Genomic DNA, 25,040 nt, shown 5'->3' on the forward strand with positions numbered 1-25,040 from the left:
TCAGCGTAAACTCGCTTTTGACCAGTCCACGAGTAAAACAACAAGCGAAGAATTGAGCATCAGCATCAGCAAAGACGGAAAACACAGAAAGTAGAAGTATCAGAATAGTAGAGAATAGAAGAGAAGTGATTCAGGAAGAAAAGATCAAAGATCAGAGAAAAAGAGAAAACGGGGCCTCACCTTCGAGAATCAGTATAGTGGGTTCTGGGGGTAGCGGAGTGCTCCCAGAGCAAGGCCACGCATCAGTGCTTACTTCCGGCTCGTAAGTCGACGCGGAAGTATCGTTGATTGACTCGCCACTCACCGCGGTGTCGTCTGTCGACGAAGGATAATAGTCCTCGGTGGTGGAGGTCGCGTCAGGCCTTACCGAATCTTTCACGGATGACTCTCCGTCCCTCTTATCCGTCAGTCTCTCCCCCGGCTCCTCGGGGGAATTCTCGGCTAACAGAGTGGAGTTAATGCTCTCGAGCTGCTCCTGCTCGAGGTCGTCGTCGATCGCTGAAAAGTTGTCCCACTCGTCAGAGGATGAGCCCATGCAGGGGCAGGAGCACTCGCACTCGCCGCCGGCCCAGATCGGCGCCGGCGGCGAGGCAGGTGGCTGCGGCGGTGGCGGTAATCGCGTATCGATCGCGTCAATCGATTCTTCGTCGTTAGCTGGGATTTTTTTCATGCTTGCTGCGGATGGCTCCGATAGTCGCTCGGCCGTGCGCACCTGCACCTGATCGACGCTATTCCCGGATGAATGGCTAATCGCGCCGCTTTCCGTCGGCACCGACACCGACAGGACGTACAGCGGCCTCGAGGAAACGGCGGACGAGTCCTCGGTGGCGATCGTTACGTTTATGAGCACTCGATGCGATGACGATGAGAATGAGGACGATGAAGAGGACGAGGACAACGGCTGCGAATGACCGTCGCGGTATATAGGTACCTCTACGATCTGCACGCGTTGGGTCATCGGATGGACGGACCAAGGGGACCCGGGTGATGCGTTGCCCGATGAATCATGCACCGTTTCATGCAGGGGAGGTTTCATGTCCGCTGGAGGGGAGTTATAATTAGTCTTAATCGATGGGGAATTTTCAACGGATTCTTCAGCATCGATGGACGCCTCGTGGAACTGTTCTTTAAACTTCTGAAGAAACTCTTCGTCGCTCTTTTCTCTCACGACGATCTGTGGATCGTTTTTATTCCGATCCTGTCGAAGAGCGGCGTTCATCTTTACATCGTTGTTGAGACTCACGGATTCGGATGATTTAACAGGACGTTCCGCTTTTGCGGTTTCAACGGGTTGTTTCTTGTGATGAAGGTTGACGATCTCCACCTCGTCCTGTCCGTAGCTGTAAATCGGGACGGGATAGTCTCGTTGCAGTTCCTCAGATTGCTCGGAAGTTCTAGTTATATTGGATGAGGTCTCGGATTCGGAAGAGGTAAATTCTCTGGAGAGCTCCCGCGTTTCTTTTACGATGCTGGATGTCTGGGATTCTATCGATTTCGCGGTAATATTTATCGTCTTTGAGATACCGTCGCTTTTTGCAGAAGTGACCAACCTCTCATTTTCGTCCGAGCTAATTTTTTCCTCAGACACGTCTTCGCGATCTTCGGCAACCTCGATTACGTCTTCCACAGGTTCCTCGACGTTCTCATCCTTATTCGGTAGAGCATTAAGCGCCGTTTCATTATCTACGCTCATACTAGGCGAAACTGCGATAGCATCTACTTCTTTCTGATCCATTTCTACGGGAACTAATTTTTCGCTTGAATTACTTACGTCCGATTGTTGGCTCTCCGTTAGTTCCTTCGAGTGTATTTCTGTTACGGTCGTTGGCTCTACAGTGCTATCGTCTATATTATCACTGTAATCGACGGGGAAAACGTTACTGCCATTTTCTGCAATTCCGCCGACTACTTGGCCGTAGTCGGTGCTATCTGCGCCAAGTTTCGCGGACTCCGCGCCGGATGCAGACGTCGTAGCCGCGGTGCCGCCGGTGGTGCTGCTTTCGGCAATGTCCGAACTTTCGGACGTGCCGGCGTTATCGGTATCGCGGACGAAATCCGCGGAGTCATCGCGGCTGAGTTTCGCCATCGGGACTTTCGAGGCGGCGTGCACCTCTTGATGCCGCGTCTCGGCGACGACGTCGATACCGTCGACGGCCGGGAACTTCGGGGTGCGTCTCGAAGAAGTGTCTTGCGGCGGTGATCGCGGGGTCGTGCCGGACGTCTCGTTACGGGGCGATTGGCGAACGAAAGTTAACGCGAGAGAATTGCCAGAGCCGACAGAGACAGAGGACGAAGAGGCGAGATGATCGACAGCGACAGTGGTATGAGTCGAACGATCGTACGAGTAGTTAGTAGCGGTAGAAGAGACATTCACGACAAGCTGTACCGTCCGCGAGGAAGCCGTTGATCCCGGTGACTCCGGCGGCGCGTCCTCGGCGTTCACGGCAGCTGCTTCGCTCGAGCGGTCGATGGCTCCTCTCACCGGATTCCAACCGTCCGCATGCTCCGGATCATGCACAACCTTACCAGGAGACTCCTCCTCATGCAACGGGACTGACCGCTGCCCGGACCCCGAGGTCTCCGCCTCGGCGAGAGCGGCCGGGGTCAAGGGCAGCTCCTCGGGGTCACGAGGGGGTGGTGGCGCGACAGTTTGGTGCAACGCATGCTCGTTAAACGTGTCTCTACGTTTGCGGCTGTATACGACAACACCATCTAGCAACATGCTATCCGACGTGCTAATACTACCTCCTGACGACGACTGCTGCCGCGTCCTGCCGCTCGACTGCGACGACGTCGACGTGGACGATGTGGACGTCTTGTTCGTCTCGCCCGAAGACGGCTTGGCGTCGGTGTTCTCGCCCACCAGGACCGTGCACGCCTTCGTGCCTTGGTACGACCAGTTCACTAAATTCGACGCTTAATAAGGGATCAATTAGGATTGGATGTAGTGTTAGTTTATCAAACATTACGCTACGTTATTTTTCACGTTACGCCATATCGCTTCAAGATTAAATTGCACCCGCGAAAATTAAAAAATGATCTAAAATACATATCTGATAGATAACGACGCGTTCAAGAAACTTTTGCTTTTTAGAAACGTCTCTCAGATATCCGTTGTTTAAGAGCAACGTGTTTAAACAGAGCTGTTAAATCTCTTACTCAAGATTACGCGCGCTCGATGTAAAAGACAGATATTTCGTAGAGCAAAGAAAGATCGCTCGGAATGCAATATGCGAATAATTACCTGCGACGTAGGTTAATGCCGCGGTCAAGCAGAGCGAGAGCATAATTACTACTATGGCAATTAGTTTCCAGCTGCACCAATCGATTCCCTTGCGGAAATGACAGCGGATGCTTTGTCTCCTCATCGGGATCATCGACGGGGCGTGCCCGTAAGGTAAAGGTACTCTGAAAACCGATGAAGGTCGATTTGTAGCCAGCCGCATGTAAATTCCCGTCACGACGGTAGCGGATCCCGCTGAACACGCGCATTATCCCCCCCCCCCCATCGCTCATTAGCGGTCAGAGATTAATCTTTATCCCCCCGCCGTTTTATCCGAAAAGTTAGATAGCCGTCCGTATACCCGAACCCGCCGTTACACGGCGTAATTTCTCGATGCGCCGCCATTGTAATTAGAGAAACACCGCCGTGGAATTCGGCACCTCGGTACAATTTTCAGGCACGTTCGCGGCCGAACTCTCGGAGTTTCGGTACAGCGTGGAGTTTCGTCCCTCTTTCTCCCGCTCTCTCCCTCGTGACGTTCGAGAAACTCGTAATGTATTCTCGCTCGTTACATACCTCCGTGGAAAAGCGGCAGCCCTCGAGTGTGTTTGTATTGAACGTTGCCGCCGCCGCGTCGTGCCGCCGTTTCCAAGTAACTCACAAATGTCTAACCAAAATATTTAAACTCAACCGTCGGCTTCTGAAGCGTGAGCGGGAAAGCGCGTTTGCTTTCGTTGCACCGCGTGATAATGAAAAAAACGTGAACCAAGCGGCGTCTACCAGGGAGTCCTCTCTCCCGCTTGTTGATTCTACGCGGATTGGATGCGCATTTTTTTTCTATCGCGCAAACCAAATAAAAGCGGACGATTTGGAGTTTTCCCGAGTGAAACTTCCGGCCTCTGAATTCCCCATTTTGCAGCCCCCCCGAATGTCGAAATGTTTAACCGAATGTTTGACTTATTCGTTACAAAGTTTCAATATTGAAATATCCTACGTTTTTGAACGTAAAGCTCTTCGCTTTTATCACATTTACATTTTCAGGATATTCCGTTTTGTTTTGATTTTTAATAAATATAAGTGAAATATTAATTTTATGCGAATAAAAAAGAATATTGGATCATGCCGTTTCTCGTATAATTTTACTATTTCCGTAAAACGTCAAAAAATTTCACGATGTACAAATTAATGCAAGTACAAACGAATCACATTGCGCACTCGCCGGATCGGCCGAGAATTAGCATTGGCTATTATCAAATTAGTTTTCTCATTTCGTATTACTTCAATATCGTTCTATTCAATCTCTTAAAAATGACTCGCTCAACTTTCGAGCCGGGGCGTTAATGCCATTTAGCAAATTTGCATACCGTAAAAGCGGAGAAACTCGAATCTCCGTTCGCTCCCAGGGTGGCGCGTTATCAAATTCCATTCTCCTCTCTTTCTCTCTCCCCGCGGCCGAAGGAAGTTCGTTTACCGGCTTCGTAAACACGATGTGAAATCTCTCTCGCGGTAGCAGACGTTTTGCAAGTTTTCGACGGCGCGCTCTTCTCTGTGGATCTGCGGCGAATGGCGAATGGTCCTTATAAGAACCGTAAGAACCCGTAAGACCGACGATTTTCCACAGGGCGGACGTCACGAGCGTAGGCGAGAGACGCACGCTTTCTTGAGGTACGACAATCCACGCTCAAACATTGACTCATTGTGCCGCGAGTCGACTGCATGAATGGATGATTCATGAGGATCTCTCGAGTGGCACGAAGAAAGAAGCGGCGGAACAGAAGTCGGCCCGCGCGGACCTGTATTCGTTTAGCCTCGATCATGTGTCGGTTTTCGGAACACGAATTTTCTCTGCTCGGTATACCACGACGACGACGGTCCAATTCATTCACCATCGAGGACACCTCGCCGCCACGGCGGGGGGAGGGAAAAAGTATTGTGCGAGTGCGGTAAACGGTCTTACCTGTCCATGTTGTTCTGCAGCTCCACCTTTATTGGACTGTTCCCCGTGGACTGATTCTTGTTGTATTCATTCTTCGGTATCTCTGCAAAAGAGAAGAGAAAACAGAGAATGAAGACAGTTTGTTATATTCGCGTCTGACAGATCGGCGAAATTTCTCGTGGGAAACAACGTGGGCGCCCCGTCAAGGTTTTTCCCCCCGCCCGTCCAAAATGTAAATGCAATTCAGCGCGATGTAGTTTACATTTTACGTAATGCATACGAAATCGTATTATACAGGAAGCGTCATAATATACGCGGAAAATTGGCGGTAAGATAGCTTTTTCGACGAGCTCGCGCACACTTGGCGCCTCCGAGAGGGGCATTATTCCTCAATTTTTAAAGTTGCGCGCACGGGATTAGCCGCCACGCCGCGGCTCTATCAAGTTAACTGATTTACCGAGGTAAATGATATCGTTAGAGCCGCTAATAGACAGCACGTATTACGTTTTGACGTGGGATCTCTATCGGTTTTGACGGGGCTAAAAATGACCGCCGTCAATCCGTCGTCGGGATAATCACGCCCCCCTCGCTTACGTTTACCCTCGCGCCGGCCATTTCCGATTACGCGCGGAACGTGTAATTAGGAGCGCTCGAGCGCGGAGGCTGGTGAGCGCGCGAGGCGTGGCCGACCGTTAAATAAATTACGACAGCGTGTCGATTCTTCATTTTCAACGGCGCGGCGAGGCTTTTCCCCCCGGTGAACGACCAGACGCGATTCTTTGTGATGCCAGACGCGAACGTCTTTCCACTCGCGCGCGTTTCCCCACACGCGTGAGGCGGTCGCGGGGCTCTTGTTGAATCGATAAGTATATGATTCATCGCGGTTTCGACTTGAATTTCAAGCAACCGCGCGAAGGGAAGCCTGCGTATAGGTATGCGTTCTCGAGTCTTAGAAAACCGTCGAGGATTTTGTGTAAAGACGAGGAGAAATCGTAGGAAAAAAAGGGGCTTCTATTCAAAAAGCGGCTAATTTGGTAGTATAATGCATTGGAAATCGTGACTTTTTTCTTTTGTCATCTTTCAAGATCTCCGGAAGGTATGATCTCGGAAATCGAGGCGGTATACATCCTGTATACGCGATTCCGCATATTTGACGGACGATGGTGAACGTCGTGATGACTGGATGATTAGTGGTGGATGGCGGTGGTCTGAGGGATCACACTCTCGCAACAATATGCACGAGTGGTATTAACGCGTTAATCCTCAACCGAGGGAACCTCGAGCACACAAGTTTCGGGCATGGAATAGCGGAGTAACACGAATTCTATTACGTTTCTCGCGATACCCTACTGAAATATTAGAGTTAATATTAGCCGCGATAAAATAGCTCGTTCGCAAAACGCGCACTTTTACATTCATTCGCGGTTAAAATAATAATAATAATAAAAAATACAACATTCATAGTCAGCGGAAAATATCGCGGGAAAAAATCAGAATTACATATTTAAATCCAGGTATAATAACTAATAAAATAGAAATAAGCACGTTGAAATGTATTTACATTTGAAACAAGCTGTGAATTAATTTTGGAAGTTTAACTCGAGTACTTCTCTCTCTCTCTCTCTCTATCTCTCTCTCTCTCTCTCTCGGTCTCTCCGCGCGTCGAGATACGGTCGCGCGTGGTAGCGCGGTGCGCATTTAAAACGCAGTGCTCCAGCGTTTTGAATATTAATGAGCCACTTTACACGTTTACGCGCGCAAGCGGCATTCGAGTTCGAGCTTTGTTGTTCTTGACACTTAGCCCGTCTCGAGCCCGCTTCACGAAACCCCTTTTTCGAGACGCGCTCGATACGAGGAGCGAGCGAGGCAGAGTTTGGTTGCTTCAGCGCCCCTTCGTCTTCTTACGGAAAGCTCGCCCAACTCTAATGTTCCCCCGCACCTTTAGGCATACCTGGGCGAAACGGTAAAACGCGGGCGTGGGAAGAGAAGAGGGCCCCAGAGCCGAAGCTGCTGACCCCACCACCGCTAATTGTAGGTGTTGGTGCTCCGGCCCCGAAATCCGGTGATTATGCCATTTAGGCAGATATCGGTGATTACGGTGATTTTCGGGGATACTCGGGCTCTACCCGGAGGGTGTCTTTCTCGTTTTTATTTTCCTCCGGGGTGCTTAGGCGCACGAGACGGCGACCTCCATCGCCCGGAATCGAATTAAAGGGGAATGTCTGCTAATCGGCGGTTCGCTGGCGAGAATCCATTCTAATTGGCGACCCGCCAGGTGATTTACCGCCGATGATGCGCTCGCGAGAGGCATCCTTACGCGAAGAATAGCTTTGACGAAGGGTTGAACGTGAGTACGCATCGAATTGGAGCCGTGTTGGCCGTGTCAAATCATTTAAAGGACTAGAATCCCGGTTGCGCGATAATATTGAGCTATATATTTCAAGTCGAGAGCTGCGAGATAATTTTTCTCGAACGAAAAATATACGAAAAGAATTTAGCAAAAATATCTAGTATTAGAGGCAGCAAAATGTAAATATTTTGCAAAAAAATTTTAACTAAGTATTTTACGAATTAAAATGCTTCTCTTTCATTACGTACCGTTGCAATTTGCGATCATAAGAAATCCCGCAGTAAACTTTTAGACACAGAGGAGCTCAATTTATTAGGTGCACACAAGTATTGTCCAGGTACGTAGTCCTTTTGGCACATAAATATGTTTCTCACTTTACACACCAATCACGCAGCTCATAATTATAACAGAAAAACGAGTTTAGAGGTTACTTTAGGTAGACTCGAACGAAAAAAAAAAACGAGAGCAAATTCACTGCGTGAGCAAGTGACTCTTAGGAAGGAAGATCTCGACTGTGGACTTAAGCATTATGCAGACGACCATAAGCGTCAGGCGGTGTCATAACCGGGCAGTCAATAAGACGAAGGATCGTAAGGCTCGTAAATCACCGTTCGACCTATCCCACGGATTTTAGAGAGAAACCTTTGAAGCGAGCCACGTTTGCTTTAGAAAAACATCAGGGTGCACAGAGACGCATCGGTGGAAAAGTCAACCCCGGCGCTCGACCATGGAATTTGAAAAATCTTTACGACGAGCCGAACAAGAGAAAGGAGCGTGTCACCGGGTGCCCGAGTATTTGTGCCGGACACTTCCCGAGTCGCCGAGTGGACCGGGGGAGACTTTATACGTAGAAAAGCTTAGGTTTCGCCGTTGTTTTCTCTGTAGTCGATACCACGCGTCGGTGGAGTACCTCGGAAAAATGTCGCCGCAAGGCGCCCTTTTCTTTCCGCGAGTACGCTCGGTGGCGTGGGTATGGCAAAGGACAAGTGAAACCGTCAAGGGATTTGTCCTTCGCCGTCGCTCAGGGTTCGTGTTTCGCCCATTGTTCTCCATATGGATATATATCGCTCATTTATCTTCGTGCAATTTCTAAAAAGTCAAGTTAAATTTTAACTATAATATCGCGGCCGATATTACCTATATTAAAATAATTGGCTCAAACAATAATTTGATCAAACGACTCGCGACGTCACAATTCCAATGTTCGCGATCTCTGTTGCTTTTTTTATTACTTCTTCTCGTATAGTTACTGCTATCTACTAGTGCTGATCGAGCATTTGTAACATCTATTTTATTCTGTTGAAAAGTTACCACCGGTATACAATGTTATTTCATGTTACGATCCTTTAAATTAGATTTGTAATTAATTTGCCTATGCGGGCGTAAGTTTGAAGAACTCGCGAAAGACTAAGTTGGCAAGCCGACTCGTACCAATTCGCTCTCCGCGCAGACCAATCTGCGGCGACTAAATTTTGAGAATCGTTCGGCTTGTTAGAGTCAAGTTAGTCTCGAGGCTGCTCCAACAAGTCTCGACTTTTATTTCGAACTTTTATTTCACGAGAAACCGCGTTTTCTCACGCGCAACACGCGCATCGCCGGCGTTATCACGTGCCTTGCTTTCCCAAGATAAAGCGGAGGGATATCTCTGGAATCCTTCGGCAAACAGACGAAGGCGTATACGAAAAGTTTGTTGAAAAAAAAGGAAAAATTTCGGATAACGTAACGCGACTTTCAAGCCAAGTCTTAAAAAAAACCTGGGGACGATAAGATGCGCCGAGTACAAAAAGAAGTTAAAAAAATTATCGACACTCCTCCCTTCGGCTGATCTTCTCATTGGTTACCACTGATTACGATGTATACCCTCGTCAAAGATGTCACCCGCCGTCGTCCTTTGCTTAAGCCTTCTTTCGACGGCTTGGCGCAAACATCGCCGACATTATCGGGGGGGACACACCCCACCGAGACCACAACAGGATACTTGTGCTCGCGCGAAGGCGCGTTTTTCTCCCTAACAAATATTTATCCGTATTTACGTTGATATATGTATATTTGTTTGTTAATCACGTGATACTATTAAAAGCATTGGAGTTTCATATTTGTATCCTCGCGGAGATAAATCGATGCTTTAGAGAGATACGAGAGAACGAGGACAGCTACGGAAATAGTCTCTTTCATTTCGTGACGCGACTACCTGACCAGATGTGTGCGCGGGTATGTGAGTGAGCGAATGTATATGAGAAAGAGAGAGAAGGAGGGAGAGAGAGAAAAAGAAAAACAAATTCTTGGGTCAATATTCCTTAATTAAGATAATGGTGATCGCGAATCTTTTGACGGAGATGAAAGGGAAAATGTACGGAGTATTATTAAAACTATCATCTATATATAGATTCTTTGACCAATCTTGTACAATGGATAATTTTTCCTAACAAAGATACAAAGATCGATAATTCTCGAGCTATAAACACATCAAGACAAACAATTAAGAATAAGAAAAGTTCGAGCAATTCATTTTTTAACAAATGTTTAACTTTACTTCTCTAAATATTTTGTGTATTTAATATTTTTAAAATTGTGAAAATGCTATTGGAATTTCCGTTTCGTGTAGAACGAATCGATTTTAAATTGGCCAAAGGTACTCGTAGACGTAGGAAAAGGGGAAAGCCGTTTCCCACGTCTCTGTATGACTGCTCGCTCATTCCTTCTCTCTACTAAATCAGACTTAACGATCCCTGCCTGCGAACTCACTTGGTATATTGTAGAAGTTACCGGATGGGGTGCGTACGAGACAGGATGGCTCGAGATCGGGATCGCGTTCGTGATCGCTCGCTGCGTGACTTCCTGGCAGTCTTCCGTTGAGCCGGCTCATTGCGGGGTTACGGGGTGGCACATCAGGCGGGCCCCGTGGTGCCGAACTGTCCAACAAACACCCTGCAACAACAAAAGAAAAGGCACGCTCAGTCTGGAGATACTGGACACCCTTTAACATCTTTCTTAATTGCGCGGTATCGGGGAACAGAGTTATAAATTTCGAGGTCCAGAGATAAAAATGTCAAAAAAAAAAAAGAATCTATAAGAAACCCTTTGCCCGTGAAATTTCCCTTTTGAAAAGGCAGGCTTTTTCTGCCTTTGTATTTCGTCCTTGGTCGCTGATGTAATAAAAATAAAAATCAACCCTTGCAAATTGCCACGAGAAGGAAGATTGCAGGAGGCGAAAAGAATTATCTTCAATAAATGGCTACTGAAAATACGAGACATTCTTAAAAAATTACCTGTCTCGGAATAAAGTTAGTTCTGACGGTTGGTAAGAAAAACGGCGGGTCGACACGACGCGAGGATTCGCCTAGGATCTAGGGCGGCTGGCGGTCTCGAGGCTAATAATGCTCGCACCGAGTAATCCAGGGCAGATGGCCCCGGCCAGGGTTTTCATCTGGCGAAGGGTTGAGCCGATCTCACAGATTAGGCACAGTTCACACGCGATGCGCCAACACCGCGACTGTCGGGGGTGGATGGCAAGATGGAACACCGCTAACCCTATCCGCGAGCGATCTAGGATTTTTTAAGCTTTAAGCCAAGATTTTTTTAAAGCCAAAGCCCCAGCAAAAGCTCGCTTTCGAGCATTGACGCAAACGCGAGGCAGCGGTGCGGATTTGCGGAGTGTCGCGGATTAAAAAGATCGTTGGGAAATATTAAAAATGGACAGCCACGATTCCTGATGCGATTCCTTGATTCACGATGTGAGAGACCGTCACATTATTTATTTCAATATTTTCTACGAAAGCGTTAGCAGATTATAGTTAGACGCGTACTGTAATATTCAGCGGGCTTTATGCACCGGAGGTAAACGCAAGCAGTTGCGAAGTTAAATTTCGGTCGGATAGTTTAAGCAGCGCCGTATGTACTCGCGTTTGCGTTAGAGAAATTTACTTGCGGTTTACTTTGTTCCAATATGTGATATTTCTCTAAAATATCACTTTATTTTATCGTTAGGTATTCTTCGTTAATATTTCGAGAACAATTTAAATCTCCAGTTTTAATTTCTGACGCGTGACCGTGTACCAGTCCGATCGCTGTCATTCGAAAATAGTCGAATTCGGGCATTACGTCGGCGAAGAGTCCGAAGGGATCCGGTATGGGAATATCGGCAAGAAATTCGAGCCGCTTTTTCTGCATCGAGTGCCAGCCAATGAGGCGGATTCGTTCGTACTCTTTTTCTGATGGTCGTAACGAACGTCGCCTGATATCCTATTGAACGATAAAGGGCGCAACAGGAGGCGGCGTGAGCGGAAGAAGACAGGGGGAGTAGCGAGAGGGACCGGGCGAGCGAAAGATGAAGGAAGAGGGTGCGAGAGGAGAGCGACGAAAAAAAGAAGGAAAAAGTTTTATCCCGTGCGACGACAAAAGACTTTCTCAATCTCGTCTAATCGCGTGCTCGTCTCCCCTTCATCCTTCCTTCCACCCGTTCGCCGTAGCTACCAACTTCGATTCGTGCTTCGCTTGCGCGACCCTTTCCCCTGCCCTCCTTCCGGCCCCCACGACTTGGTTCAACCAAGAGCACTCGACCCTTTTACGACCGAACTTTCCCAGTTTCGACATTTCGCTCTTGGTCTCCCCCCCCCCACCCTTTTCTCGGTGAGGAAAGCACCATTTGGCATTACTACAAATGTGCATCGGTCCATCGACGAAGGTAGAGACGCGTAAACTAGCGTAACGTTTCAAGGGCAACGGTGCCCCTTTTCCAAAAGTCAGAACCCATCTCGGAAAAACACTCCTTTTACATATATAGGTACTCAAGTTACGGCAAAACGATATTAACGGTAAAACGATACGGATACGAACGTTAACTGTGGTTACAATGGAATAAATTAATATATATCGACGTAATTAATAATAATCATATAGTAATAATATATATCCCAAATGTGAAACTCTTTTATTGTATATCTTCCTTCCCAACCCCGGATTCGTGTTCGGCGCGATCAAATATGAATCCTTATATTAATATTTCCCAACTCGAGGTGATTAAATTTTAATTAATGCAACAGTATACTGTCCAAGCTGTAGAACCGATGCGATATTAAATTTACGTATATGTAGATCTACATTAAAAAAATATTCTCAATCAAAATGATTATCTTGGTCCTGCTGCGAAATGAGCGTCGAGAGTCGTCATAATTTTTGCTAATAGAAATTTCAGCGAAGCGGACACTATATAGTCGACAGTGCGCCTTGTCAACCGTTTCTATTATACCTGAAACTTGTTAACCCCAGAATCCGTTCGTTACGTACGAAACGTTTGCGCAACTCGAGAGCTCGAGCGCTCGACAGGAGCCGCGCCAGTCTATTCATCCTTGCCGGAGCCATCGAGGCAGAAGAGTCTGTGGCACGTCGTTATTCTTGCTAATAGATCGGCGGGAGTGGGTATTGTCCTGACACAGTTACTTGAAGGATCTCACCCCGTCGTCGTCTTCGTCGTCGCTCCTTTTCTCACCGTTTTAACAGTTTGAGCGCACGAGAAGGAGCGAGGATCTCCTCGTCGTCATCATCTTCGTCGTCGTCGTCGTTGTCGTCATTCGAGGAGAATAAATAAAAACAGACCGAGGAGGACCAGGAGAGAAAGTTCGAGCATCGACAAAAGGGCACTGGATCTTGCATGCCGCTATCCAGTATCCAGGATGAGCATCGCGCGACAAAGGATGCGCGCACGCGGGTAGGTAGGAAGAAGCGAACCATCCGTGAATCGAATTATGCTCGCCTGGTTTGCGCGCGACTGAATCCACATTCGTGAAGAGACCTAAGGGCGGAGGGCAACGAAAGGAACACGTCGTCACAGAGGACCCCGGGCTGAATGAGTCCCTGACCTCGAGGACCCGATGCCGCACACCCGGCCGACGTAATGGATGCGTGCCCATTGAGAGTGCGTCAAAACGCGTAACATAATATCGGGGCCCTTACGCGCAAGAGCCCATGCCTAATGGAATTTATTAGAGAAGGTACTTCTTTTTTCCGTGATCCTCAGGTACGGAATCCCCAACGGATCGAGCGTTCGCCGTGTAGAATCAAGAGGTTCTCCAGATCGTCAGATTGTCTTCGGATCACTGGAGGCGTTCTTTCGATATGGAAAAGCTAACTGGGACGACCGTATATGGAAAGAAAGTTAGATCTTGAGAGCAATTGATCGCTGCTCACCTTGTGCGATGTGCAATCTGATCACGTCAAACGCCTCTTCGTAGTTTTAATTCGAACATCAAAATAATAAATCTTTAAGCGATAAATCTATCTAATTTCGTTATTAATAATACTATTTCTACAGATTTTATGTATGTTAAGTAAATGTTATTAATTTAATATATGGGTATGATGTATATATGTACATATGTATATATAAAATTTGACAACAAAACACCGTTACCTTAATTAAACGTTACTCATATGCGAGGATTAATAGCAATTTTATAATTGTACAAATATAAAATTAAAAAAATTAATATACTAAATTAAATGACTCGCGGTGTATCGTGAATGTAAATTATGAATTTTTGTTTCTGATAAAAAGTATAGCCACCGCTATTTTTCGCCAAAAAAGTATGACTCATGTGAAACCACTCTCTGGGATAAAATGCCGTATAAAGCAACATCGTAGCAATATCCACGGAGATTTAGGAGGGGAAAGGCGGGAAAGGTGAACAAACGATTCGGGAGCCTGGTCACGTATCAAAAAGCAGAGTGGACGAATTTTGGGGTGCAGAGCGAAGAAAATGAACAAGGGTTAGTCTCGTGTCCGGATTAGCTTTCGGAGCGGAACGAATTAATACTATATCGCACGTTGGATAAAGCTGCGCATATTTCCACGTGCCAGCGGCAGTCGCGTGAGAAGCTTCGCGTATGGTCGTAGTTTTATAAATCCACCGTAAGAAATTAAAACAAAATTGCCTTACTTCTCCATGGCTCAAATCTATTTATGTAACTTTTTTATAATTACATTAAATGTATGTGCGTGCACACGTAACTGGGATTTTCAGAAAATGTATCTGTAAGTTGTGAGAATAGCGAGTTTGACTCCTTCGAAATGAAAGTTTACAAAACGACACTTTTGCTTCCTTCACGTCAAATAAATATAGCTCTAGCACTGCTGCTTTTTGAGATTATGGGAAGATATATAGTATGAATAATTAAAGGTGCCTATTCTCGTCACAGATATCGATAAACCAGTCAAACATTTCGGTCGAAGACGCGAATAGCGTAAGCTCGAAATGAACTGCTGTCCTACTCACCAATTTAACAAACCAAAGTGAGATTGTTTAAACTTATGACGATGTAACTGAATTTCTGCGCAGCTGAAAATAATCGACATCCATGTCCTGTATTCTCGAACGGAAGGGTATCCCGAATCATTTGAATTATATAAAAAAATAAGGTGCGCACAAAAAATGAGAGAAAGATAGAGATAGAGAGATAGATAGATAGATAAATAGATAGAGAAAAAGGAGAAGGAGAAAGAGAGAGAGAGAGAGAATCTTATAAAAATATTATCGAACGGATATACGCTATTTTGGTTCTTCGCATAACACAGAACGTTGGATATATCGGGAGATCCTCCAGGGTTCTCGGTTCCTGGCGAATCCTAAAGCGGTTGAGTTATCTTGAGTTTACGTACATACACCCCACCGCCGATGCCGCCGTCGCCGCCTCTTCGTGCTACCCCCAGAACTTATGGAAGCCATGCCAGAATTTGTGGAACAACCACTTTACTCCGAGAATCACTACGTCGCTGTAGTATCGGGTAGCGTTTGCAATTTATCGCAATATCCGGAAGTTTTCGCAAAAATTTTCTGCTGCTCGTTGCATCATCTTCCGCATGCACGCACGCGCGCTCGTATCAATTTACCATAATTTAATTACGATAAAACGCTTAACTACGCGCGCAATTAGTCTCATTAAGGATGTTGGGCAAAATGAAATATCATGTTTCTACGTAACCGAAGATCTTCCCTGAATCCGTCCCCGTTCCTGAAGATCATGATCTACCGGCCGTCTTGTCTCGCGGTATGGTCGGACACATCGCATTGTATCATTATATCATATCATTACTCGATCGTATTATAGCACTTATTATATGAAAATATATTTTATTTTTGTTTATTTTGTATTCTTTATATAATTTATAAAAGAGATAAATTTAATTCTTAAAGTAAAATATATTTATCTGTTCCAATTATACGAAGATATCCATATCTTCATTACTTTAATAATCGCGACCAGCTGCTGACGGCATGTCAATAATCATTACTAATCCCCGCGTTTTCGTTCCTTAGAAGCGAATCGAGTCCTCTCGTTTCATCAGTGGGTCGGACGTGCGCGCGCGACATCGTCGCATTACGTCTCGTTAGGAGATTTTCGCCGTCAAGTGACCCGAGAGCGAAGGAAAAGCCTCCTCGAAACCCTCTCTCACTCTCTCTCGTTTCCTTCTGGCATCAGAGGAAAATCTTGAAAAATGAAGGGGCGGGCCGGCCGGTTTCTCCCCGGGAGGGGAAAAGAGCACGGGTAGGGCGAAACAGTTTTAATTGGAAGTCAGAGGAGACGCGGTGCAGAGGGAGAGACACGATGTAGACGACGGGCGGGTTGGAAAGAGCGGAAGGGGGATGGACGGAGGGCCGATAGCGGCGGTTCTTTACCCTCGCGCTCGTTCTACGCCCTATGTGAACTCCCGTCCCTTACCCTCGTGTTACATACATTTTCGCGCGTACGTGGGTACATACACGTCCGGACAGGGCCGGCTGGAGATTCGATGAAACCTGGGGGAGGACATAAAATATATCATTTTTTCAAGTATCTTTTCTAATCAGACACTGTACGTTATACAATCAAATGCAGATAGATATCTTTAATGTCATATATTTTGAGCTTCGTATAATCTTTTTATATATTATTCATTGTAATCAAGTTGCTTCATCATTCCATTGAGTTTATGCTCAATTATTTTCTTATTAATTTATCATAATTGTGTATATTGTCTTTCTTTTATTAATATAATTCATATAAGATAGAAACTTTTGTTGGTTCATTATTGCAGTGAAACTATCTTTCGCGCCGGCCCTGCTTTCGGACGAGCTTGCACGTCCGTGTAACTTCGAATGCACTAACATCTGTACCACGAAGTCGAGCATCGCATCTCTCGGCGGCCTTAAACCGCGCGGAATGGCGTGGCGGCGACGGCGGCGTCGGCGTCAGTGCCGCCGCTCGTTTTTCCTACGGACAAAGTGGAAACTCCACGAGGAGGAGCGATCCGTCGAGGGGAAGAAGTGGGAAAAAAGGGAGAGAAAAAAAAGGACTTAATTCGTTTCCCATTAGAATTTACGTGGCTCGAAAATAAAAAGGGAGCGGGATAGACCGAGCGAAGTCGGAGAGCAGCGAGAATTCGTGGAACGCTCTCCCGCCGCCCAGCTCAACCATTGGATTTTTCACGGCACGCCGGTGTCCTGGAAAATCGAAATTAGCTTTTCCACGGCGGCCAAGTCCGCGAGAGTTAACAAGGAAGTCGAAATAAATGGTACCTGATAAAAAAAGAAAGAGAGAGAAAGAGAGAGAATGCGCTCACGCGCGCGCGCGCGGCACTTGTCCCACGTTCTCTCTTTGAAATCTCGTCGGCGCGTTTCGGAAGAAATTCGCGATGAAAACTCGCCTACGGACCGAGACGCGAATTCACAAAGAGCTCGTACGTGAACTAATAACGTTCCTGCACTTGCGCCGCGTGTTTACGGCACTAAATTAGGAAAACTGAAATCGGGAAAGCTCGTTAGTAACGCAGCACGGCAAAACTGTGCAACCGATAGAATTATATCTGTTTTAATCCTGATGTATGTGAATTCAAAGAGTTAATACGTTTTCTCATCGGACCGTGATAACTACGTCCGGTATCCGCCAAGTCTGAAACGTATATAATTCACCCTAAATATACCGTCGTATTTAAGCTGAAGCTTTAGATGATACATGGTCCGGAAAATTTCTGTGTGTCGGCCTAGAGAGCTATTACGCACGTACGTGTAACGTGCAAGAGGGCGGTTGCATTAAGTACGATATATCTAAGAGGATCTCCTTCCGCGAAAGTACGCTGAAAACTTTTCACGTTCGGCGAAAATAAGGGGCTCCGGGCTCCGGGCTCCGGGCTCCGGGCTCAGGGTGAGAAAATGGGGCGGCTTAATTCGTTTCCCATTAGAATTTATGTGGCGTGCACGCGCCGCCGGTAGTGGAAGAGCCGCGAGTGGGCTAGTCTTCTAGTTTCTCTTCCTTCTTCTCCGTCTCTCTTTCGCTGTCTTTACGACCAGGAAGTCCGGCGTGTCTAGTGTGTTCGAGTGGACCTCCGCGAAACACCTCGATACGACACCCTCGGCGATCCTTTCCTTCGAAAGGCGAGACTAAGCCGAGCGTGGAAAGACGAGGCATTTTCCAGACGGGAAACGGCGGTTCGAAAATCAAAGCGTCTGATCGTGTGAATTCGAGCGAATGCCCCTTACCCTTATCTTTTGCTCTCTCTATCTTTTGCTTTCATGTGAAAGCTCGCAGGATATCCCTGACATCATGCATAAAAATTGTTATTAGTCAAATAGTGCAAATCTTATTTCCGGTTTTCTCTTTCAAGTCGAACTGAATAATATTCGAGTGATTATTTTTTTGCATTAGAAATGAGTTTTACAGCATGGACCTCGCATACAACATAGTTTTTATAATATTCTATAGTTTTATAATATTAGTAGTCTACAACCTAATAAAGACTTTTGATCAAATTAGTTTTTAATTCCTATAATCGTTAATATCATTGCACTGTAAAATGTAACATGATAAGAAATAACATTTTGACCACACGTTAGGACGTGAATATCAACTTGACCCTGTTTAAACTTTCTTTCAAGGTATACTCAATAATTTAATCTTAATAATATCGCTCTCAATCTTAATAATATCTCATTAATTTTGTACCGTATTATAAGATAATATAAGAGTGCACGAAATAACTTATATTAATTTTTAATGATAATAATATCTTTTACTTTTTAATTCGTAGCAATTGCTCACGCGAAAGTTCTGATGGTGTCGTGGAAGGATATCGATTGAGAGCATCGATCGCGCATAAAGTGTGTTCGCGAGCAAAGTGCAGGATGTCAGGAATTGCGGCCGATATAATTGGTACCCTGTTTTCGGCAGGCTGCATCGGCGAACCGAAAACACATGGAAAACGCTGTGTGTGTTCACGCGAGCGATCGCCGAGCGGAACGTACAACGAACGACCGGTTTTACGTCCCCTAACACGCCAATTAAGGAGACGCACGTGAGTTGGAACTCGGAATTTTTTTCGCATGCCCGCTTCCAGTCCAACGCATCTCTCGTTATAAACATTTCGATCAAAGTTACGAGCGCGTTGAACAATCGACTAAAATAATTTGGAACGTGCTGTTTCTCCGTGTAATATCTCTGCGGTTAAAAATCGGGCGCTATTAGTAATTACTTAAAGCGATCGGAGCCTCGTTCGTTCACGTGTCTACGTTCATTGTTACACGTTAATCACGCTCGAGAATGATAAGTATCTTCGGGCCGAATCGCAACGGTCTGCAATTCCGAAGTTCCGAACATCGGACGGCAACGGGGTCGCTTGTAAAATTGCTGCAATTTGGTACCGAAGAAACGCATCGGACCGAAACACCGCTAACACTCCGAGTAACCCTGTAAGCCGTTCTCATCGGCAAACTTTTGCGGTCGAGAGTCGGCCGAGAGCCTGTAACTCGCCCACGTGTTCGCGTCGTCAGCCATTATCGCCGATCGATGATCGTGCCCTGACGATCTCTCCCCGTGGGCGAGTTCTCTGTTCTCTCCAACGTGGATGTCATAATATCTGCGCGCCGACCATCGTGTGAAACGCCGCGTTTCGCGCCGCGATTTGATAGCAAGTCTCGTATACGATCGCGCTTTACGCGCGCCAGTTACACGCCGGTTACACGGACACGTCGCGAGTAAATTGTCCCGCAAGACCCCGAAGGATCCCGCCGATCTAGGACGCGTGGGTGGCTACGGGGTTCGCAATCGTCGGCGAATCGGTGCCCCTCGATCGCCGAGCGAGTCGCATTATTGTTTCACCGAGTGAGCGGTCGGCTCGGGACGTCGGCTAAGTATCATCGATACCGGCTCGTCCCTCGTCCCAAGAGAATTGCTGCATTAACCGATAATGCGAGAGCTGTATCGCGGGTATACCGATATTCCCCTGAATTCCCCTGCGCTTTTATTTGCACAGATAAGTATAATAAGAGTAAGTAATATAGGTTTAGGTCTTTATGTCAAATTTATTTCAGATCATCTAAGCCAGTCTGTATCAATAAAGTAGAAGGTAACGTCAACCTATACCTGTGCAATTTGCGAACAAACGTGAGCGCATGCAAGCGGATATGAGACAAAGAATATAGCTGGAAAATATAAATCATTTTACATCGCTGTTAACAACTTTTCATAGAGTTCAAAACGATATGTTAAAGATAACATGTAATACCGACGATATTTATGTACCTCGTTATTAGGATGTCGTAAAGGTTTATTGCGAAAGCAATGATCTTTTTCGCTCGTTAAGTGACTTTGCAATAATATCAGGCATCGGCTGAATGCGAGCGGACGACGTTCGCGAAATTAATTAGTACGAACAGTCGTGGCGCCGTAAACGTATCTCGGCAGCACCTTCAGGCATTTCGCGCTATCGTTTAATCAGCGAACTGAATAGTAGGTGTACGATTCTTGATAGTTACGCCGGGTTTTGCGTAATCGGGCGACACACACGGAGATCGACTCTCGCAGGAAAGTCGTTCCGCGGCCGAATGCAGTGCGCGCACGCACATATATCGCGGCAGTTATTTATTAACCGGTCATTTAATGGAGCTCCCCCCATATAATGTTTTACGTTTTACCGTAATAGCGGCGGCCGTAAAGTGTTGCTAACGATTACCCATGTATCTCGCGCAGATCGACGAGCGTATCCCGTGTTACGTTTCCCCCGGCTCTTTACGACACGGGCGACACGGGCAATTGGAGATCTACGATCTATACACGGGTTAACAGGTCTTACCTGAGAAACGTGGAGAAAGAGAGAAATATAGAGGCAGGAGAAGAGAGAGGAAAGGAGAAAGAGAAAGAGCGAGAATTAATCAGCAACGAACATACGGGTGTTAACCGATCGCGCTCCCCCATCGGCATTTCGACGTCGGTATTCGTTAATCGGCGCAATTAACAGTCGATGGAAATCTTACGATGATCGTTCTCATTCGATCGGTCTTGACCGGCATGAGAGCCTATCGGGCCCCTACGATCTACGTCCTACAATCCCATACGATCTACGGCTATCTCGCGCGGTTCCCTCTCTTCGCGGTGATATAGGATCCCGGAGAACGCGGTCCGACTATTAATTACAGGCTGCGGAGGAGGCAAAGTCGTTAGTACACCTACGTAAAGAAAGGAGTGATTTAGGACGCGCCGATTCCTCTCTCCTCCACCTCCTCCTCTTTTCCTCCTCCTTCTCCCCCTAGAAACTTTCGAATCCGGATTTCTCGTGCGGCGAACGTACCTAATGAATAGGGCCACACTCATAGGAGGCGCCGGTAGGTCGATAGATTTCGCCGGAATAGCCCGGGATATCTGCCAATGACGTCCGCAACGATATCTGTTATGTCCACAATGCACCGGATTTCTACTTCTAAGCCAAATTGCATTACGGAGTTGAAGACTCCCTCTTTGAAATTGAGCAAAGAAGGAAATTCTACGTTCTGTTTTTTCTGACACTCCTAGACAAGCATAAGAAAGTGCAAACACAAAAATCGCAAGCGCCGCGCTTATTATCAGATTTGCAGCATAAAATGAAAAAATAAATATGCGCGCAACTATATATCAACTGCTCGTCACATAAATCTGTTTAGCAACCCTAGGAGTTAACCCGTTTTCTCGAAGGAGCAGAAGGTATCGTAAAATGTTTATCGGCTGCCATCCCGGAATTTCATGTAGGAAAGGCTCGAGAGATCGGCGCGATAACTGTGCGCATCGTACGGCGAAATTTATTGCCGGCGGTACGCACGACGTTTGTACTACCCCCTTGATTTTCCCGATCCCACGTCGCCATTCCTCTACCGTAATCGCGCGAAAGGAAATGATTTCTTTAGAGAAATACGCCGGCACACGGGTTTTTCGGGTCGGTTAAGGCACGGGGCCAAAATAAATCCACAAAGCCGAAGTTAAAATCGATGCCGTGCGGCCGTTTGGCGAGGATAGAGCGAGGAGAGGCAGAGAGGTTGCCCGTCGGAGGAAGAGGAAGGAGGGAGGAAGGAAGGAAGCGGCGAGGGAGGTAAGGGATAGAAGCAGGGGAGGGAATAGGAAGGGTAGGAGATTCGAGACGGGTGGCGGGCGACGTGGGCGAGGAGGAGATCCTGCGTTTGGCAGCTCGTGGATATTGGAAGGAGGCCCGCCGCGAGACGAGAGGAGGTCGTAGAAGACGATCCTAGGGGTCGTTCGTCCTCCTCCCTCCCTCCCTCCTCCCGAAAGCAGCCTTCCGTCCTTATGCTATTGAGATTCCGCCGCTCCCAAACTTTTGCTCGGGCAATCACATTTTCCGAACCGGCTCGCGAGCGAACGGATAACCGATATCCGTTGCAACTGTGCGCTATTAATAAGAGCCATGATTTTGTTAAATCGGTTACGTTTTTCGGTAACACTATATTCGGAGAGAGCTTTAGCACATTACATTGTTTATGTCTGATAATATTCATTGGCGACTTAACGATTAACTCTTTGTACGTTAAATATATTCATATCTTAATCTGCAATTAAAGTACGAAGTCCATTACATAAACGATAACTATGTTAAGCAATTAATTCTAGTCTTGAATATAAATTTATAGTCGCGTTTTAAAATAGTCATAATTAGAGAGGCCTTTGGAATAAGATTAAAAGGTATAAGATTTCCTATCTCGAGAAACGGCGATGGCACCTACGGACCAATGGAATACCAATTTCGCGACCAAAAGTGTCGAGTTCGTCTCGTACCAAGGAAACCACTAAATTAGTTGCCCAGTGGCCGAGGCACTCTAGGAATACCAAAGTTGCAAGTTTGCGATGCAGGATAGCTTCATGGGGTGCAAGATTGCTCAATTTCGAGTGCGGCATCCGCCGAGGCGTATGTATTAAAGTTTGGCCGGGTACGGTACGATGCGTTTTACGGTTCGGTCGAAATGACTTCCTCGACTACTCGAGGAAAATGGCAGCTTCGTCGATACCGTGGAACAAGATGCGGGGTAAGCAAACAAACTCGGTACGACACGTTAAGAGAGAGAGAGAGAAACATAGATACAGATAGTATATTATATTGTGTACCTTATATAATATCGCACATATATATGATATCTATAACAAATCCTATATGGGGAATTTAATCTTGTAAATAGGCGCTGCCTATTACTCTGATGTATACTTTGTAAAATATAACGCATAACCTGTGGAATGGAATGCTAAATTATATTTTTTTCCCGAAATAGATAGCATGGCTCGCGTACGAATTCCACAAAGTTTTTCATTTTCATAAATTGAGAAAATAGATATCAGCTCAGCTCGTATAAATTCCATGAAGTTTTCCATTTTCATAAATTGGGATTTTCCAGTGGTTGGCGGCATATTTTGTAAGCGCGAAACGGAACAAGTTTCATTGATGATATAATACTAACGAGTTTTTCTGTAATTACTTTAATAAATCGATCATCAGTTATTTGTGGTATACTAGTAACGAACACCATAAATCAATTACTATTATTTTGTTAAAATGTTGAATCTTTAATTATACAATTCAACACGTCGCGCTATATTTTAACATAACTTCATCAATCCCAGGAGCACGGCGCATTGTCTGACACGTCCGATTTTTCGAAGTTTCGTAAAACAGCGTCAACCACGTTGAAAAGTTCAAGTTCGCATGTCGCGCGATGGGATGAAGCCGCGAGAAGATTGCTCAATCTCGCAATCCGCGACGGGGCTGCATCAAAGTTTGTGGTTGTCTTATTTTCTCAAAGAGAGAAAGAGAAAGAAAGAAAGAAAGAAAGAGAGAAAAAGAGAGAGAGAGGAAGAACCGATGTTGTCCATCGATAATGACACAATCCGGCAGCGAAATCGGCCCTATCGATCCGAGAGAACGGTAATTGCTCTCGTTCCTCCACCGGGATCCTTAAATCTCACGCGTGTGAGGGGCGAAAAGCACGCCTTTATCCCACGCGAACTTCGGTATAGCAATTAGATTGCGTGGTGGACCGATCCGAACCGTCTCAGAACGACCGTGGTAGACGAGCAACCGATAACCACGCACGTGCCTTTAACGAGGAATCGAAGCCGCCGCTGCCGTTGCCGTTGGCGTTGACGAGAGAGCCTCTCGCCGTGGCGTCGCTTCTTGGATCGTTTCTTCCCTTCGCCTCGGCCTCCGTGGGGGGGAACCCCCGTGTACACCACCTTACACCACCGCGCGCGCTTGTTATTACGAGACGTTAATCTCGACGGAGCAGCCTGCCGCGTAATTCAAGAAGGCCAGCCCCGTCATATAGGTATTTTAGCGCTCGAGGCGGTAATAGGCGCGCGCTCGCTCCGGGAAGGTTATTACAAAGGCGCTCCCTTTCTATCTCTCTCTCTACCTCTCCCTCTTTTGCTCTCGTATACGTCGGTAATTCTGGACATCGTGTTCAACGACTTAATACACGTCGGGAGATCAGCGCGATTATAATATAATATTACGGCTAGACGCGTGAAGAATCCCGCCGTTAACGGAGAGTTTATTACACGTGCGCGTCTCGCGCGCGCACAAAAAGCGCAATGCCCGCGTTTTTCACGGGGAATTGTTATTAATTTATTTGTTTGGGTATATACACTCTATCTGCATATCCGTTAAAAGCGCAGCTGGATTTGTATTGAAAGCACGCTTTCGAGGACTGACGTTTTCTGCGATTTTAAAGCGAAAATTCGTGGCTATAACACTCTCTAAATTTTCAAATTGCTTAAAATTTTCAAAATTGCTCTGGCACAGAATAGACTACTAAAAAAAGTTTGTATAAATATTGAAAGACAACATTAAAAAAAAATTAAATATAAAAAGCCATGATAGTATATTACTCCGTGACATTTCTGTTATCCAAATTAATTCAGCTTTAGAATCAAAATACAATTAAACAACTAAAATATATCACTTTTTCCAAATTATTTCGAATAATCAGCATCTGCCAGTTGCATCGCAACGCACCCGCCCTTCGTCCGGATTCCTTCAAAATCGCGCGCGCGTTAATCCACCGCCCTTCCTCTCTCGAACGATCGCGAACTCATCGACTTGTTTTATTTCCGTCGACGTTACGAAAGTTCGCGACGGTGCGGTGGTGTACAACCGCGGAATCCGCGCGGCGCGCGCCGGAAACCGGAAGCGACGCGAGCCCGTGGGGGTTGTCGGCGCCCCTGCCCCTGTCGGCCGCGTTCCGAGGGATCGTTAC

General features: G+C 46.4%; 1 protein-coding gene and 1 long non-coding RNA gene across 12 annotated transcripts in view; one reads left to right on the forward strand and one right to left on the reverse strand.

The window, feature by feature from the left end:
- The window catches only part of Ten-m (teneurin transmembrane protein Ten-m), a 520,735-nt gene that overhangs the window by 20,449 nt on the left and 475,246 nt on the right, over nucleotides 1–25,040 (reverse strand). For 6 of the 10 annotated variants that reach the window (XM_071781856.1, XM_071781854.1, XM_071781855.1 and 3 more), the window contains 4 exons: nucleotides 10,255–10,437; nucleotides 5,181–5,262; nucleotides 3,245–3,408; nucleotides 181–2,916 (listed from right to left, as the gene is read on the reverse strand). In XM_071781856.1, the coding sequence (XP_071637957.1) occupies nucleotides 181–2,916; nucleotides 3,245–3,408; nucleotides 5,181–5,262; nucleotides 10,255–10,437 (3,165 nt within the window). The remainder of the gene's footprint in view (nucleotides 1–180; nucleotides 2,917–3,244; nucleotides 3,409–5,180; nucleotides 5,263–10,254; nucleotides 10,438–25,040) is intronic. The other 4 variants (XM_071781862.1, XM_071781853.1, XM_071781860.1 and 1 more) reach the window with 3 other exon arrangements.
- The window catches only part of LOC139815182 (uncharacterized), a 66,548-nt gene that overhangs the window by 642 nt on the left and 40,866 nt on the right, over nucleotides 1–25,040 (forward strand). For both annotated transcript variants that reach the window (XR_011732683.1, XR_011732684.1), the window contains exon 2: nucleotides 18,569–18,832. This is a non-coding gene — a long non-coding RNA (uncharacterized lncRNA). The remainder of the gene's footprint in view (nucleotides 1–18,568; nucleotides 18,833–25,040) is intronic.

Source organism: Temnothorax longispinosus, chromosome 6 (genome assembly GCF_030848805.1).
Source record: "Temnothorax longispinosus isolate EJ_2023e chromosome 6, Tlon_JGU_v1, whole genome shotgun sequence".
Classification (NCBI taxonomy): domain Eukaryota; kingdom Metazoa; phylum Arthropoda; class Insecta; order Hymenoptera; family Formicidae; genus Temnothorax; species Temnothorax longispinosus.